At 36.3% G+C, this 19006-nt stretch overlaps 1 protein-coding gene across 14 annotated transcripts in view; it reads right to left on the reverse strand.

Moving 5' to 3' along the window:
- Positions 1-19006, reverse strand: part of VRK2 (VRK serine/threonine kinase 2) — a 167778-nt gene that overhangs the window by 131734 nt on the left and 17038 nt on the right. For 12 of the 14 annotated variants that reach the window (XM_080686716.1, XM_080686709.1, XM_080686710.1 and 9 more), the window contains 5 exons: positions 14219-14268; positions 13409-13478; positions 11740-11827; positions 8783-8888; positions 7496-7588 (listed from right to left, as the gene is read on the reverse strand). In XM_080686716.1, coding sequence (XP_080542842.1) covers positions 7496-7588; positions 8783-8888; positions 11740-11827; positions 13409-13478; positions 14219-14268 — 407 coding nt within the window. The remainder of the gene's footprint in view (positions 1-7495; positions 7589-8782; positions 8889-11739; positions 11828-13408; positions 13479-14218; positions 14269-19006) is intronic. The other 2 variants (XM_080686711.1, XM_080686712.1) reach the window with 1 other exon arrangement.

Genomic DNA, 19006 nt, shown 5'->3' on the forward strand with positions numbered 1-19006 from the left:
ATAAGAAAAACAATCATGAGATGACTTTTCCCTAGTCATCTTAACTCAAAAAGACCCTACTTCCATATGTTTACATTCACAGATACTAGGGGTTGGGACTTGAGCATCTCTTGAGGGGACACAATTCAATCAACAGGAGTCTCCATTCTCAGTTTCTCTTTGGGAATATGCTGACAGAGCTCCATCTATAAGAAAACACTCATAATGGCTATATTAAGCAGTAAAGATCTCTTGACACAGTTGGACTGATTTCTCCCAACAGAAATTTAAGAAGTCTACAAATGGCTTATTTGCTGAACTTGGTTATACCTGTTGGGCTTTACCTGTTATTCCTGAACACTGAGTAGTAAATTCATTTATGCATTAACCTACCCAGTTTCTCATTACTTATTTATTGAGTGCTTATTATATGCATGTTCTGTGCCAGCTGCTGGATGCACATCAGTGAATCAAACACAATCCCTGTTTTCCTGTTTACAAGACTAGAAACTTCTCTTGATGGACATTTACTAAAAATATCACACCTCGTTCTGAACCACTAGTTTTCATAAGTCAGATTTGTGGCTAACAACTGGTTTTATCCAGGAAGTCAGAGGCAATGAAAGCTAACAGGGGCCAAAGAGATCACATGATATAGGCTATTCAATTACTGCAAGTTGCGGCGGGGAGTCTACTGCAATATGTAATTTTTTAAAAAGAGGAAAAGAGAGCTTAAGTACAATTAGAATAGAAATTGTATTCCCTTTTTCTCATGAATTTTAGAGTAAAGAAGAAAGTGGAAGAAATAAAACTTTATTTGACAACTAGAGGCCCGAAGCACGGAATTCGTGCAAGGGGCTCAGCCCTCGTAGCCGCGGCGGCTTGCCTCTGCCCTTGTGGCCCCAGCTTCATCTGGAAGGTCGTCTGGAAGGACGTCCAGAAGGTCATTTGGCTGTCCAGTCTAATTAGCATATTATGCTTTTGTTATTATAGATTAGGAATGATGTAATTTTGTTAAGTGTGGTTAATGGCATTGTTATAATATGATGAACTGTCCTTGTTCTTCAGAAATGCAATAAATATTTAAGTACTTAGAAGCAAATTTTCTTGATATCTATAATTTATTTTAAAATTCTCAGCCAAAAAAATAGATAAAACAAAATTTCAAAACCTTAATTTTTAAGTCAAAGTGATGGTTATGGAATCCTCTATTACTGGGAATCTTTTTAAAAATTAAAAAAAAAAGGTCTCCTCCTAGAGGCAAAATTACATACTTAACAGATTCTCACCTGTCTCAGAGTCTCAGTCCTGGCAAGTAAGCTTCACAAAACACTAATTTTGAATATGGAGAACATAGCTTCTAAATTATATTTATGAGGTTGTTTTCTTCAATATTTTCTACTCATCATCATTTTCCAATAAGACTTAGTAATCCACATTCATATAGCTGTCATTTACATAATATTTTGAAAAAAGAATTTTAAAAATATGGATCTAATCTGATTTAAAATCAGGCATCTTAATATACACATGTTAATAATAAATTCTGATAACAGGAACACTATTAAGTATCAGATAACAGAGTTAAAAACAGTAGTATTAACACATTATAGAATATGTGATGGAAATAAAATTTGGGGATGACTTTATTTTCATTTGACACATAGTGCTGAAAGAATCCCAAAATAGTAAGCGACAGCATTGGTCTATGAATACCACATACATACAAGTTATTAAATTTCAAAAACAATGAATTCATATGACAAATATTTATACTGAGACAAAAAATCCAGTAAAAGTGTATATTTTAAATAATATTAAACTCAAAAAATGTTTAAAGTTCAATTAATTAAAATCATACGAACAAATTTAAGTATCTCTTTACTCAACTAAATATATACAGCAGAACCTCACTACAAAGAACATAACACGCATGCTCTAAGTGACTACATACACCACCATGTGATTTAATACAGAGTATAACCATATCCACCTGATTCCACATAAATTTAATAGCAGTACCAGCTGTGCCATCTAGTAATAGTATGGTATCACACCAAGCTAAGACACAAAACACTCCTCTGGAGATAATGAAATACGGACATATGTTACAGGACTAAATTTCATGCGTGTTCAACAAAGAAAAGGTTATCTCTAAATGGCAAACACATCTTGTACACATATCATGCAAAGTTCTTACAAACACATTCACACTCCATCTTACAAGTAACTGTGATTGATAAATGGATTGTGTTAGAATTCCCTCTAGCAAACAGTGAACAAGCAGCTTTAATGAGGCTTATGACCCTACCCTGTGGATATCCTAGGGAATCTGAAAGTGAGTATTTGCCGCAAGACACAGGTCAGTTGCTATGATTCCTGCTCCCAGAACATTAAAATTTGCTTAAATTTAAACACTTGAACTTCTTTGGCTATGCAACAACAGGCAAGACACCTGGGAAACATTATTAGAAACATTACCTTCTGCAATGAACTTGAAAAACACATTTTCAAACCTATACGTTCATGTGGACCAATGTCATCCCGATAAATTTAATAAATAAAATAAAAAATAAAACTAAAAAATAAAACATGTAATTTTCAGAGAATCACAGAATTTTAGGACTAGAAGGAACTTTTGAGACCACCTCGTCGAAACCCCACATATTATACACTAGAAAGCCAAAGTCCACAAATCTTTTGCTGAGGGCTGCAATTCTGTGTGTCAGAACAGGGACTAAACCCAGGTCTCTTGATTATCAGTCCAGCATAACCCTAAGTCATGACAGGCTTCCTAAGGCATATTTATCACTCCTGTTACTGATGTGGAAAACTGTCCTCCTCTACCTGTGAGGCCTCCTCTTCAACTGAGCAGTTGGTTTGGAGGACAGAAACACATGGAGCAGGGGTCACTGAACAATCACGGTACTCCTGGCACTGAGGGACATAACAGGTACAGCATCAAGACTGGCCTCACATCAGAGAAGCCAGTGAAATATTTCTTGAAGGATGATTCCAAAAGGAACACTAACCTAGGTGTTATGAGGAACGCAAAAGAAGAGAAGGGCACCTACCTATAAGCCTCAAGGAGCTCATTCTAGTTCAGAACATAAGGCAACACGAGTGACACTGGAATGCTTATGTGTTTAAAATACAGTTAGAAGCTGAAAGAAATCACAAAAGGAGAGGAACACTACAGACCAGAACCATCAAGGCTTCATGTAAGAGCAGGAATACAAGCTGGTGTGAAAAACAATGTGCTTCTGATCAACAGAGGTGGCCTTCCATATGTGAGAGAGCACCTGCAACTCTAAGATAAGAAAAGGTGTCCAAACCCTGATTTTACCTGAAATGGTTCAACTTTCTTCCCTAGTGACACTGGGAGATACTGCTAAATGGGTGGTTCTCAGCGGCAAAACCACCACTCAATATCATTCCCGGTGCCATTATAAGCAATGAAATCAGAAAGCACATTCGATTTCCAAATTCTATGTACATCAGCACCCATAAGCACACCTTTCCAATAATCAATTGTGCAACACCCCATTATATACCAAAGTCAGTGAGGTGAAAAACAGAAGTTAGAAAACAGGTAGCCTAAGGGAATGATATCAACTCATCTATCAGGGAAGTATCAATTAGGAATTTTTTTTAAAGAATATAACATAACTAGAGGCCCGGTGCATGAAAATTCATGCACTGGAGTGGAGGGGGGGGTCTCTCGGCCCAGCCTGTACCCTATTGCAGTCCAGGAGCCCTTGGGGATGTCTGACTAAACTGGCAGTCGGACACCCGTAGTGCTGCTGCGGAGGTGGGAGAGGCTCCCGCAACCGCCGCTGCGCTTGCCAGCCGTGAGCCTGGCTTCTGACTGAGTGGCACTCCCTCTGTGGTCAGTGCACGTCATAGCAACTGGTCGTTCTGCTCTTCAGTCTATTTGCATATTAGCCTTTTATTATATAGGATTCTAGCTTAGAAGAGAAACAACACAAATCATAAATTGGACCTCATCGTAATTAAAAAATGTCTGATTTTTGAAAGATAAATAAGAGGATGAAAAGATAAGCAACATATGTAGAAAATATCTACAAAAAAAATATCTGGCAAAGGGTTCCTATCCTCAAAACATAAACTTGTCTAAATATAGGAAAAAAATGAAAATGAAAAAAATAAAATAAAATAAAGAACCCAACTTTAAAATGGGCACATGCAATTCACCAAAGAAGATAAGTGAATGTCAAATAAACACATAACAATTACTCAGTATGATTAGTCATTAGAGTTGGCTGATAAAAATTAAAACTCAGCATGACTACACATTTACTATGATGGCAAAAATTTTAAAACTAATGAAACCAAATGGTGGCAAGATATGAAGCCACTGTAATCGCCACACATTGCTCATGGGAAGCGATAATGGTACAATCACCCTGGAACTCTGGCTGTTTCTTTTAAAGGTAAATATACAATTCCATATGATCCTGAAATTCCACTCCTAGTGTTTACTCACAAGTTAAAACATATACTTATACCAAAACCTGTAGTTAAATGTTTATAGAAACTTTATTCATAATTGCCAAAACTGGAAACAACACAAATATCCATCAATAGGGAAACATAAAGAAAGCGAAGTAATTGTCAATAGAATGGTACTCATCATTAAAGAGGAATGAATATCAATGAATAACAGCATGGATAAATCTAAAAAACATTATGCTAAGTGAAGGAAGCCAGAGAAAAGGAGTACATATTCTTTAATTCAATTTATATGACATCCCTGAAAATGCAAAAACTATAGGGGCAGAATCAATGGATGAGGGAAGGGGCTGACTGCAGAGGGGAATAAGAGAACTTTTGAGGAGGATAGAAATGCTCCATGTTTTGATCATAATGGTGGTTACATGATATTCATGTGTCAAAACCAGGGGTGGGCAAACTTTTTGACTCGAGGGCCACAATGGGTTCTTAAACTGGACCGGAGGGTCGGAACAAAAGCATGGATGGAGTGTTTGTGTGAACTAATATAAATTCAAAGTAAAGGAGCGGAGGGGAGAGCAAGAGAACCGGATAGAACAGCCGGATCCGGCCCATGGGCCGTAGTTTGCCCACGGCTGATCAAAACACATCAAGCTGTGTATTATATTAGTCAGGGTAAATATTACTGTTTGTAAATTATACATTAATAAACCTACCCTTAAAAAAAGTATGCAGACTTGTGAAGGCTTTGGATATAGATTGCCAAATTGACCTTCCATTAACAATTTCTCCTACTCCCACTAAATTTACATTCCCATTGGCATTCTATATCTCATCAGCCTCAATATAATCAGATTAGTATTTTAGGCTTTTCCCAATTGATAAGTTCTTTTAAAATTCTGCCTCACTGTTTTGATTTGCATATCCCTTAGTTTTTAGTGACAGAAAAAATTTTCTCATCTATTTCTTGGGCAGTCGTATTTCTCTGTTCTGTTGATTCATTCCTTTTAATCATCACTTTAAGAAAGTATTTGGTGTTTTTATTAATGTTTTTACATCTTGCTATATATCCTCAAATATTTGTCATAATATACTTCCCCCTTTCTCATTGCCTTTCATTTTTTTTCCAATTTTTTAAAATATACAGATAGCTTAAAATTTGAAATTTCTCAGTATTTTCTAAGATTTTTCTAAGATTTTTTTCTTTTGTATTTTTTACTTAGACATTTCTTCCCTCATGTAAAGTTCACTTAAATGTTCAACTACATTTTTTGTACATTTTTTTATAGACTCATTTTTTCAATCTTTTAAAATCTCTCCTGTGTAATATAGAGGCTACTAGCCACATGGAGTTCTTAAAATTTAAATTAATTAAAATTCAACTTTTCCCCTATGTTTTCTTCTCGTTTTATGATTCCAGGTCTTACATCTCCATCTTTAATCCATTTTGGGTAAATTTCTGTGTATAGTGTAAGATAAAAGTCCAACTTCATTCTTTTGCATGTAGACATCCAGCTTTCCCAACACCATTTATTGAAGAGACTGTCCTTTTCCTGTTGTATATTCTTGGTACCCTGGTCAAAGATTACTTGATCATGTATGCCTCGGTTTATTTCTGAGCTCTCTACTCTGTTCCATTGGACTGTCTGTCTTGTTTTGTTTTATGCCAATAGCATAGTGTTTTAATAACTCTAGCATTGTAATATAGTTTGAAATCAGAAACTATAATGTCCCCAGCTTTCTTCTTTCTCAAGATTGTTCTGACTATTCAGGGATTTTGTAGTGCCATACAAACTCTAAGATGGTATTTTCTATTTCTATGAAAAATGACATTGAAATTTTGATAGAGATTGCACTGAATCTGTAAATTGCTTTGGGTAGTAAGGGTATTTTAACAATATTAATTCTTCCAATCCACAAACACAGGTCCTAGCAATGATTTTTTTGAGTACTTCAAACTAAAAAGATTCTACACAGCCAAGAAAACCATCAACAACATAACAAGGCAACCTATGGGATGGAACAAAATATTTGCAGACCATGTATCTGATAAAGAGGTTAATATCCAAAATATATAAGAACTCATTAACAACAACAAAAACAAACCCAACTAACCCTATGTCTCCATAATTTTGCCTTTCCCAAAATGTTATGTAATTGGAATTATACAGATTTTCACTTAATGATATGCATTACTTAAGGTTCCTCCATGTCTTGCTCATTTCTTTTTAATATTGAGTAATACTGCCCTATCCAGATATGCTACAGTTTATTTATCTATTCACCTATTAAAGGACATCTCTGTTGCTTCAAATTTTGGCAATTACAAAGAAAGCTGCTATATACACCTATGGGTAGGTTTTTGTGTGGTTTTACGTTTTCAACTCCTTCAGGAAAATCCCAAGGAGTATAATTGCTAAATCAAATATTAAGAATATGTTCAGTTCTGTAAAACTACCAAATGATCCTCCACAGGGGTCATAGCATTTTGCATTCCCAGCACCAATGAATAAGAGTTCCTATTGCTCCACGTTCTAGCCAGCATTTGGTGTTGTACCCACAATTCAAATGCTTAATGGCCACATGTGGCTAATGGCTACTGCACCGCACAATAATATACAGAATATGTCCATCATCACAGAAAGTTCTACTGGAAATGCTGCTCTATTGAAAGCTTAATTGTTTACACAGAAAAGGAGCTAATGTGACAGCTTTTTATTTTTTCTCTGCATAAAACCCATCTCTTCTCCCCCTGGATACTGACGGGTCTTTGTATTTGCCCAGGTCAAATTCCTGTTCAGCCACTAGTGAACTAGTTGCCCATTAGCAAATTATTTAACCCTCAGAGTCTCAATTTCCTCATCCTAATCACTTATTAGTTTAGTGCATTAGAAGTTAGATAAGCAAGGTAAGATAAATTACAACATTCATCATGGTAAGTCCTCATTTGTAAACCCATCTGGATTAGGAGTTTGTTGTTTGAATATCTCAGTAGGGCACTTTGAGGACTCTTTATGAAAGCGAAGTTTAATATTGTATTTACCCGATCTGGATTTTTGTAACCCAAGAGTAGATTCGCTGCTTTTATATCACCATGAACATACTCATTTTCATGTATATATTCCAGTACATCCAACTGTGAAAAGAAATAAATAAGGTTATACTAATGTCTATTTAGAACTCATGATCAACTTGAAGATTTTGAGTTTAGAATAACATGTACTTTTATTTTTTTCATATTAATAATGACAGTGACATGCTTTGCAATTATTTATTTATCTTTTCTAAAGTATCACATGTATTGGCTACTCATCCTGAGAAAAGTTAAGTAAAATGACCCTCTAGTATCAAGTGTTTTAATTGAAACTCTAATTAAAGAAAACCAAGATTCAACAACGCCTGTGCTCCTAACAGCCCGGTGGCCAAATCACACTGTGCCAAGAGCAAAAACACAATAAAATCAGAGATTTAAACTGAAATAATCCTGAAGCCCACTCAGCAATTCCTTTCTCAAGGAATAATTATAAATCAAGTTTTGGGGACCCCAGAACAAAACACCTTGTCCATCAGCACAGAGAAAGGCATTCTCCCTCTGTATAGAAAGAGAATAAACCTTGGTTTCATCTTTGAACCCCTTGAGCCTTGCATGTTACCTACACTCAATAAACATTCGCTGGCTGGTTAGATGGATGAATGGACAAATGGGAAAATTAATGAGTTCTATTTGCCGCATCCCAACCTGGCATGAGTATTTTCATTCTATTTAAAATGGAAATAAATAAAACGGAGCTCAGGCAAACCAAACACAAACAAGATAAGACAAATATGTGGTATAAACAAAATGTGTGCATGGGTGCTATTAAGATTTCATTGCTCCTTATTTGGCAAAGTATGTATTATTCATTGCCATACTAATTACTGCCACCATCCCAAACTCATAATAAAAACTGTATAGCACCCCCATACCATCATGTTTAGTATGGGAAATGATATAATCTGCTATAGTTTGCATTATTATAAATATAACTGACAAAAGAGATGTTATTCTTATAGGAATGCAAGCTTGTTCTGGTATGTAAAACAAAGCTGTGTGGGAAAAATCAGATGGTAGAACCAATGCCTAATCGAATCTGTAGTGCCAAACACAGCACACTCTGTTACTTACAGAGCCCACCATTATCAATTTCACCGAAATAGCCCCTTACTCTCAATAACTGACATTTCTAGAGCAATAATCCTTCCTCCCCTGATAATTCCACAAAGGGCAACAATTTGTAACAAGCAAATAATCTGAAAATAGAGCCGTGTGAAAGAACTCATTCCTTCTTACCATCCGAACACCTAGCTGCAGGACAGTTGACTTTCTGAAAGTACCATTCTGGTCAAAGATCTTCTGTAAATCCATTCCTAGTCTTTCCATTACCATGAATCTGTAACTGTTAAGAGGAAGATGTCAAAAAGAGATCTTAAGATGGCAATTCCTGAAACTTTGTATTTATGAACTGAAAAAAGAAAAAGTATACCCAATCTAACAACAGAGAACAATGCAATATGAACCATTAGAGAACGAATGCAGTTCTTTTGCAGAAAGATGTTATTTAGTATTTTACTTTGCAGTTAGTTTCCTAGAAGAGAATGCTGTGCTTAGATCACACTGTCGGCTTAGATCAGCGGTCGCCAACCTTTCCGACCTCACGGACCACCAGGGGTCCATGGCCCACTGGTTGGCGACCGCTGTCTTAGGTCACAGGGGAAAAAAAATCTTTCTATATTAAATAGTCCTGAATTTAGTTCATTTTGATTCCATTACCTTCTCGCCATATAGCCTTGAACAAATTACTTGTCCATACAGAAAATGTTATTTATATTTGTTTTTGACCTTATAAAATCATGTGTACTGTCTCTACACATTTAGAAACATGCCTTTTCTTAAATGCACTTTTTCCTTCCTTCTTTGTTTAGCACCTCTACCCCTTCTTTTCTTCCCTTCACTTACACACCCACATAGGACCCTATTCTATATCTATCTATGTGTACACACATAAGCACAGACATATAGAAACTTGTCTTCATTTTACAAAAATGCGATCTTATTATATGCACTTTTCTGCATCATACATTTTTCAGTAGGATCTCACTGAAATCCTTCCAAGTCAATGGGCACAGCTCTGACTGACTGACTTGAGGAGCTGTACAATATTGCATGATAGGGATATACCATGCTTAACCAGTCAGTCTCTTTTTGGCAGCCCTTTACTTTGTTACAAGATTACTGTTTGTTCATTTTGTTTTCATTTAATGTATTTAAAGACCATCTGAGCAAAGCATTAACCTCTGAGCCTATTTTTTCACCTAAGAAAAAATGTATCACCTATTTCAAAAGGCTGTTGAAAGGCCAAAATGGGTACCTAACAAATGACAGCATTTCTTTTTTCTTTTTAATATTACTATTAGTGATTTATATGTGATTAGCTATATTTGGTGGTTTGAAAAATATTTCTAAAAATTGTTTTGCCTCTCCTCAAGAGATACAGCTTCATTAATTCTCTCTTGAGTATGGACAACTTTTAGTGACTTGTTCCTAGCGAAGAGAATACAGTAGAAACGATAGGATATCACTTCTCACATTTGATTTAAAAAGACTGACTTTCTTCTTGGATGTATGCTCCTGTATGTGTGTGCGCCTCCCTCCCTCCTTTGAGTTACTTGGTCTAGGGCAGTGGTCGGCAAACTCATTAGTCAAAAGAGCGGCAAAACGCGGCTCACAAGCCGCATGTGGCTCGCAAGCCGCGGTTTGCCGACCACTGGTCTAAGGGAAGCCAGCTGCCATGTCTTTGTGACACCAATGGGGAGAGACCTGCATGTAGAGGATCTGAGGCCTGCCAACAATGACATGAGTGAATTTAGAAGCAGATCATCTTAGGCTTGCCAACAGCCACATAACTGAATTTAAAGCAGAACCTTCCCCAGTCTAGCCTTGAGATGACTGCAGCCCAACAGACAGCTGACTACATCCCCTCATACGAAGTCCTGAGCTAGAACCATTCAGATAAGGCAATTGTAGATAACTAGTGCCCAGGTGCACGGATTCATGCACACTGACAGGAAATTAGAAGGTGGCCGGCAGGACAGGACTGGGCGAGATGGGCCAGACACACCCTGAAGCCAACCTCCCACCTGGGACAGTGCCATGGCTCGAAGGACATGCAGCACCTGGGGCAGTGCCATGGCTCGAAGGACATCTGTGAAGTGAGCAGGGTCCCTCCAGCAGGTGGAGTCCCTTGGCCTGGCCTGCGGGGATCAGGCCAAAACCGGCTCTCTGACATCCCCCGAGGGGTCCCGGATTGCAAGAGGGCAGTTCTCGGGTGACACACCCCAGAATCGGGCTCCCTCTTCTCTGGTTCCGGGGTGCATCACCCGAGAACCACTGCTGCCAAGACACTGCACTTGATAGCTCCTGCATTGAGCATCTGCCCCCTGGTGGTCAGTACATGTCATAGGTGGTCATTGTACATCATAACTACTGGTCAGACAGTTGCTTAGCCTTTTATATATATATATATATATATAGATGGAACCACAGAAATTAAGATAATAGTTTGCCCATCGGTGTGGCTCAGCATCAACCTATGAACCAGGAAGTCATGGTTCAATTCCTGGTCAGGGTACATGCCCAGGTTGCGGGCTTGATCCCTGAGCGGGAGGGGCATGCAGGAGGCAACTGATCTATGATTCTCTTTCATCATTGATGTTTCTATCTCTCCCCCCCATTCCTCTCTGAAATCAATAAAAAATATATTTTTTAAAAAAGAGATAATATCAGTTTGTTGTTAAAAAACAGCACAGTTTGGGTAATTTTTATATAGCAATAGATAATTAATTGGCCACATTAGTAATAGTGATTGGACAATATTTGATTACTAGAGGCCCAGTGCATGAAATTGGTGCACTGGGGGAGGCGTTCCTCAGCCCAGCCTGCACCCTCTTGCAGTCTGGGAGCCCTTGGGGGATGTCCGACTGATGGCTTAGGCCCACTTCCCGAGCAGGCCTAAGCTGTCAGTTGAACATCCTTAGTGCTGCCGCGGAGGCGGGAGAGGCTCCAGCCATTGCCACTGCACTCACCAGCCATGAACCTGGCTTCTATGTGAGCAGGCACTCCCCCTGGGGGAGCACACTGACCACCCGGGGCAGGTCCTACACTGAGAGCATCATCACAACTGGTCGTTCCGCCGTTCGGTCAATTTGCATGTTAGCCTTTTATTATATAGGATAATAATTCCATTTTACCTTCTTCCCTTGAATTCAGTAAGACCAGATCCATAAAACACAGGAATTCCTAAATAATCAAGTTGTTTGCATTCTATCCATTTTTTTACTGCAAAGACAAATTTAATAGAAAAAAAGATATGTTTTTAGAAAGGTATTTCTTACTTTTACATTGATATTGAAACTTATTTAGCTAACCTAAATAGAAACAAGATCTTCCTAAAAAACTTTTATAAATTAAATATATCTATCTAATAGCTTAAAATTCTATTGGAGAAATTTAAAATTAAATATGTTATAACCAAAACAAAAGTAGTCATAGTCATAAAATATATTGTTATCATGTACACAAATGTTTGTTTTCATGAAAAAGGTAATTCCCTTCTATGCTAGTAAAATTTTTAAATATAACATGTTATCCACCAAAGGATTTTCTTCCTTATTATTTAAAAATCTAAAGCCATGGTACTAAAAACAAACAAACAAAACAGAAATTTGGCAGAGAAATCCTCTTACTCTGAAAGTATATTATACAGAATTTTTTTTAATTAAATGTAGCTTTGAAAAAAATCAAATCCACTTAAACAATCAGGTAACTTATTAATTTTTCACTTTTCTACCATGTATGTTTAATGATTAAGACAGCTCTACTGATAAACAATCAAGTTTAATGGATTCTATTTGTCACCCTGACATACTTTAAGCAGTCAGTAAAGACTACAGTATTAATGCTTAGAAGATTTTACTAAGGGAAAAAAGTTAATTATTGAGGCTAGACTCATCATTCTTTTTCCTGAACATAATGTAAAGGACCTTGACTATAAAGTCATTATTCAAATGAACTTCCTTAAAGCTTCACTTAGTCCATGTAAACATAGTGTTTATAAAATGTTTTTATTATTCTTTAGCTCTGCTCATCTCATTTCACATTCAAATCCTCTAACTGGTAGTTTTCATATCTGATATTCAGCTCCAATTAACATTCATTCTAGCATTTTTAACTTATTTTCTAAATCTTAATGTTTAATCATATCTATATACCTATCCTAATCCATTCTAAGATCATTCCTTTTGTTTAAATAACTACTGCCCATTTTAATTATTTTTCCTTGAAACCTTCCAATCCAAATGGATGTGTTTTGTTTGTTTTTTTTAAATTTCATTCTATTATTTTTTACTAGAAGCCCAGCACACAAAATCTTGTGTGAGCTGCCGCTGTGAGCCCCACCCTGCCACTGGGAGCCGGGAGCCTCCTCGCCCTGCCTCCGGGAGCTGCAAGCCACCCGCCAGGAGCTGTGAGCTGCCCCACCGTGAGAGCCGCCGTGCAGGGAGAGCTGCCTCGCCCTGCCCCACCGCACGAGCGGCTGCTTGCGGGCCGGGGGGAGGAACTGAGAGGTGCTCAATGCACAGTATGGTGACCGGTCGTTTGGTTGTCCTGGTCATCACGGACACTGGCTTTTTATATATTAGGATAGATACTTATAGAACTCTTGGTAGCTTGAATCAACAATATCAAAACTTGTACACCATCTGTCTTTTGGTATGTTGTAAGTTAATTGAATCATTTTACAATAACATTTCCAATTGAAAAGAAAAGAATTTTCCAGAAGGCTAGAAAAAGACAAAAATATTTACACTCGCTTTAGCAAGTATATATATGGAAGTAAATTGCTTTGCTAATTTTACTTACTACATTCTTTTTTTGCAGCTCGTTGGTAAAATTTAAGTTCTGAAAATAATGGGCCATTTTCTTGATACTCCTATAAAAGAAAAGAACAATTTTATTTTTTTTAAATCCTAAAGATAAAATTGGTATTGCAACTAGGAAAATACGAATATACATTTTTATTATACAATAGTACTTTAATCATTTGTTATAAAACACAGGCACCAGATTTCCACTAAAAATCTCCAAAAAAATACTAAGTAAACTTAAAAGAATCTCATTTTTAACTTTAACACATTATAATGCTATCTCTATACATATTTACACATGAAAGTAGTCTTCTTATAGAAAGGACTTATTAAAAGAACTCAGAACTATATACATACACAGATACACAATGTGTACCAACAGGCACATCAGGGGATGCAATACACTGCAAACTACCTGGTGGTTCATTCTACGTAACACCTTTACTGAGTACCTACTATATTTCATTCACTGCACTAGATACAGGTGATACAAACAAAACCAAAACCTCACCCCTGCTGGTAAGGACCATACCATCTAGAGTAGATAGGGAGGACGAGGGGAAGTCGGGAAGGGAAAAGAGGATCTATAAAGCTAGATAAGATACAAGGGTTATAAAGGTTAACACCAAAGAACAAAGTTCTCCAGTCTTTGAATTTTAACAATGTGAAACTACATCATAACATTAGGTTTAATGATAAGTAAAATTATAAAAACTATGATGAGAAACATTTTTACAAAAATAAAATAAAGTAGAAAAGAAAAGGTCAAATTTATGTGAAATAAAAATTTAAGAGCAATACTTACCACTTTTATTGCATGTCTTGCATCTTTATCTGGTTTATTTGTGGGGAAAGCTGCAGAACAAAACACAATGGGGGAAAATAGTTGTTCCAAATTATTGAATGTCTACTATATTCCAAACACTGTGCTAAGCACTTCACATATATTGGTTTATTACATCCTCCCAAAAACCTCTTATAACAGATATCATCTCCATTTTATACAAGATCTTACAAGTTTGACAAGTTTCTAAGAAATAGCAGATTGGGGATTTAAATCCCAATCTGTCTGACACCACAGTCCACACTCTTTACCACAACCATATTCAAATATTCAAATAAGTAACACGAACAAATGATATTAATCACATAGATCTAAATGTCAGGGAAAATATTTTCTAGATATATAGCATTAAACCCAATAAATGATATATAGTAAAATCTATTGATTAAAGTTTACTAAATTAAAATCTATGATAATTCAGAAATGAAAACAGATTCATTTTAAGTAGAAGTTCAAAACAATTTCTACTTGGTAAAATTCTAAAATAAGTTAAGCTAGAACAAAATCTTTTTAAAATTATCTTGTGAGCCTAGCCATCAATTATCCCAACATTAAATAATACATATTTCATAATATAAGCTCATTTCAAGCTATCTTCATTTTATTATTTACCACTTGCATTTTGGATATAGTAATCCAACTTCTGAAAACTCCATTGTTAAATTTTTAGATCAAATCAATACTTTTTTCTACATTATTTAAGTTATTAACAGATTCCTCTGTTTTCAAATCTTGATCAGGGAAGTTGACGTGTACATTTATTTGAATCAACTAACAAATATTCATTTATCAAGAGTCTGGAATATGCAAGGCACTGTGTTAAGTATTAAGATGATGTTTAAAGGGAAATGAAAGGAAAAAAAAATGAAACTAGTATCGAATACAATTGAAAATCAGCACTTGGATTGAAAACAAGATCAAATTCTCCAGGTATATTTTCAGTATGTTTACAAAATGCTGCATCCTCTTATCACTACTCCCAGCATTTTTCCTTTTCTTTCTCCAAACTCTATCAACTGTTCTATTAACTCACATGATAGATGTAAAAAATATTTCACCACTACACTAAAGTATATACATTGTACTTTAGAGTGGTATACATGTACAATTTTCTTAACCATGTTTCAACATTTTGATGTCTGCAATGCTATTAACTAATTGAAGAAATTATTACTTCAATTTTAGTCAATATTACATATAAATTGTGAACCCAAACATCTTTACAATAACAAAGAAACTAAACTTATATCAATTAAATGTCTCTTTTCATCTTTATTCACATAAAGTCATTTCATTTTTGCTCATGCAGTAGTCCCAACGGAACTGCAGGAGGAATGGATCATCTACATCTAAGGAGAGAAAAAAAAAGCTATACACAGAAGAAGGAACCCAATCCTGCCATAGAAGAGGAGGTAAAAATAGCCTTTCCTCCCATCCAATGGCAAATTATTTTTCCCAGTATAATGCCCAAGGCTGGGGAGAAATAGGCCTGCCCTAACCTTGGACCACACAGTACAGTACCAACTTTAGACAATGGTCTTTGCTTTCTGAGGTATAAGTTGGTACAAAAACTTCCTGCTTCTTCTCTAAAAGTAAGTGGCCACAGCAGCAAATACATTTTTAAGCCACACAGAATGTAAGAAGCAGAAAAGCACAAAAGGAAAACGGGGATTTCAACTAGAAAAATAACATATTATATTGCTATTTGGGGGGAAACAAGTATCCAACCAATCCAAAGTCCTACTCCTTGCTGATTTCAATCAGTATATCCCGACCACTGTATGATCTGAATATTCCTTTCGCTCTATTTCACACGAACATAAGCATGCATTGATATATTCTTGAAACATCCCCATACTTGTCATTTGATAGTTGCACAATGTTCTCTATAAACCTCCAAGTCAGATTATACTGGAGAGTCTAAATCCAGAACCAATTGACTAGAAAGCTTTTGGAGATGGAGGTTAAACAAATAAATTGTCCTAGTTACCATGCAGTTCTCTTTACAGTAATCAATCAGTTAATTAATGAAAAAAAATATTTATTTTCCACTGTAAAGCCAAGCCACATTCTAGTTAGTGAAATTAAATGATCATGGAAAACAGACATGGGATCTGCTTTTATAATCTAGTGGAGAAACCAGACATTCATCAAATATTCATACACAAGTGTAAAACTGTAAGTATAATAAATGTTAAAGGGAGAGGGAGATGGTACTATGAGAATGTATAATTTCATTTATATAAAAGGAAATGCTCGAGCAAGGGGAACCACAGTAGATACTGATAGATAAGTAAGGATTTATTTTTGGTAGACCAGAGGAGAGAGGACTATAGCTTGAACTAGAGTATCAATGTTAGATATAAAGAAAAATGAACAGATTCCAGAGATTTCAGAAGCTGATAGGACTTACCAGTGGAGGGAAAGGGATCTAGTTTGGTAAGTTACAGCTTGTTTGACTTACTGGGGGATGGGAAGAATGATCAATCACCGACACTGACAGCGTTGAAAGTAGTAGTCTCATATCTTCATTTAAATTTCTGTTGAGAGATCTCATGACCTGACAAGGACGGTGCTGTACACATATGTGATATTTACCTTCCTAGTATTTCTTTTTTATTGGGAACTTGATCTGGTTTTCCCTTTGAGGAACCAAACCCTGAGGACCTAGAAGGGCTGCCTATCACAGCGAACCCTCCCTTATATCCCAGAATTAGGCACATGACCACTTTGGCTAATTGGAAAACACAAGCCTACTTGGCCACAGTAACCAGTTCAGAAGTGGCAAAGTGCCCCAAATATGTTATAAAAAGTCTTCCTAGGATTTGATGTTAAAATGCTAAGTTAGACAAGATAGACCATAAGCTATAAAAGTAACAAAACCCTAGATATAGTAGCAATCACTTTCCTCAGCCAAATGGGAAATAAAATCTGAAAATCAAATCCAACACTGAGGAAAGTAGGGTTAAGGCAGAAAGAGAGTTAAAACCCTAGTGACACTGCTTCAAATCTATCCATGTCTAAGCAGAAAAGCCTGCACTTATGAGTTACAAGAGTTAATAACACACACCCCCTTTTGCTTTTCTTGTACTTATCAGTTAAAATCTATTTGTGTTGTTAACATTGGCAACCAAAATCTACACAAGCAACTGGAAAAATTAAAATATGGGGGATTCCGGTAAAGAATGTAATAGACTAGCACACTAGATAAACCAAAACCTTCCTCTATAAAAATAAACAGGATGTTGAATAAAATAAATCAAACTTATAAATGCAGAGGTGATCTGCCAAGATAGATAGATAGATAGATAGATAGATAGATAGATAGATAGATAGATAGATAGATAAGCCAAAGACATTTAAAAGCCAGTGAGAGATGCACATGAGCACTGATGTTCCAGGTCAGGCTGCAGACCTGAAGGAGGCTGCCCAGTCAGGGCAACCAAGAATATGAATGTTAAAGCCCTCCTGGGAAAAGGACAAGTTTTTGGGCAAGCAAGAGGCAGACATCTGAAGTTAAGGTGGCCACATAAAAGTCAGAATTTTCAAAGTGCTACATCTTCAGTAGAGTGGGACATTAAAAAGATAGGGAGATGGGGAAGGAGGACATACAAAATATAAAGAAATCAAAGTATACCACCATGAAAATATCATCAAATCACAAACGAGGAGAGCAAGAGAAGAAGAACAAAGGTACTACAAAACAGCCAAAAAACAATTACAAAAATGACAAGTCCAAACCTATCAATAACTGCTTTAAATGTAAATATATTAACTTTCCAAATAAAGACAGAATATTTCAATAGATGAGAAAATAAAAAACAAGACAATTATGTGATGCCTACATGAGATTCACTTCAGCTTTAAAGACACAGAGATTAAAAGTGAAAGGATGAAAAAAATGATGTTCCATTAAGTGGAAACCAAAGTAAAGTAGGAAAAATTGTAAATATTTATGCACCCAAAATGGGTGTACCTAAATACATAAAGCCAAAATGTATTAACAGATCTAAAAGGGGAAATAGACAGCAATATAATTACAGTAGAAGACTTTGATACCCTACTTTCAATGATATTTTTTAGTAGAGGATTTTGACTGTTTTTATCTAAAGTATTAACTGGCAACTATATTTTAATCTAACTAGAGGCCTGATGCATGAAATTCATGCAATAGTAGGCCTTCCTTCCCCCAGCTGCCAGCACCAGCTTACCTCTGGCAACCAGGACCCAGGCTTCCCTTTGGCTCCTGGGACCCAGGCTTCCCTCACAGCCCCGGCTTCATCTGGAAAGACGTCTGGTCTAATTAGTATATTATGCTTTTATTATTATAGATGCTCTGTAAATGTATGTTATTGTTATTCTTCTTTGCTCTCTCCTTCAATAATTACTTATTAGTTGTGGTACATATTACATATTTTATTTCATTTTATAATATACTACCTTTCAATCCATTTATCTATTTCTCTAACACTCTTAACACTGATACACTCTAATTCAAATGTTTTCATTAGTAGTATTATTACCTAAAGACATTTTGAGCCGAAACCGGTTTGGCTCAGTGGATAGAGCATTGGCCTGTGGACTGAAGGGTCCCAGTTCGATTCCGGTCAAGAGCATGTACCTTAGTTGCAGGCACATCCCCAGTAGGGGGTGTGCAAGAGGTGGCTTATCGATGTTTCTCTCTCATCGATGTTTCTAACTCTCTATCCCTCTCCCTTCCTCTCTGTAAAAAATCAATAAAAAAAAATA

Source organism: Plecotus auritus (assembly GCF_963455305.1).
Source record: "Plecotus auritus genome assembly, chromosome: 8".
In the NCBI taxonomy this organism is placed as follows: domain Eukaryota; kingdom Metazoa; phylum Chordata; class Mammalia; order Chiroptera; family Vespertilionidae; genus Plecotus; species Plecotus auritus.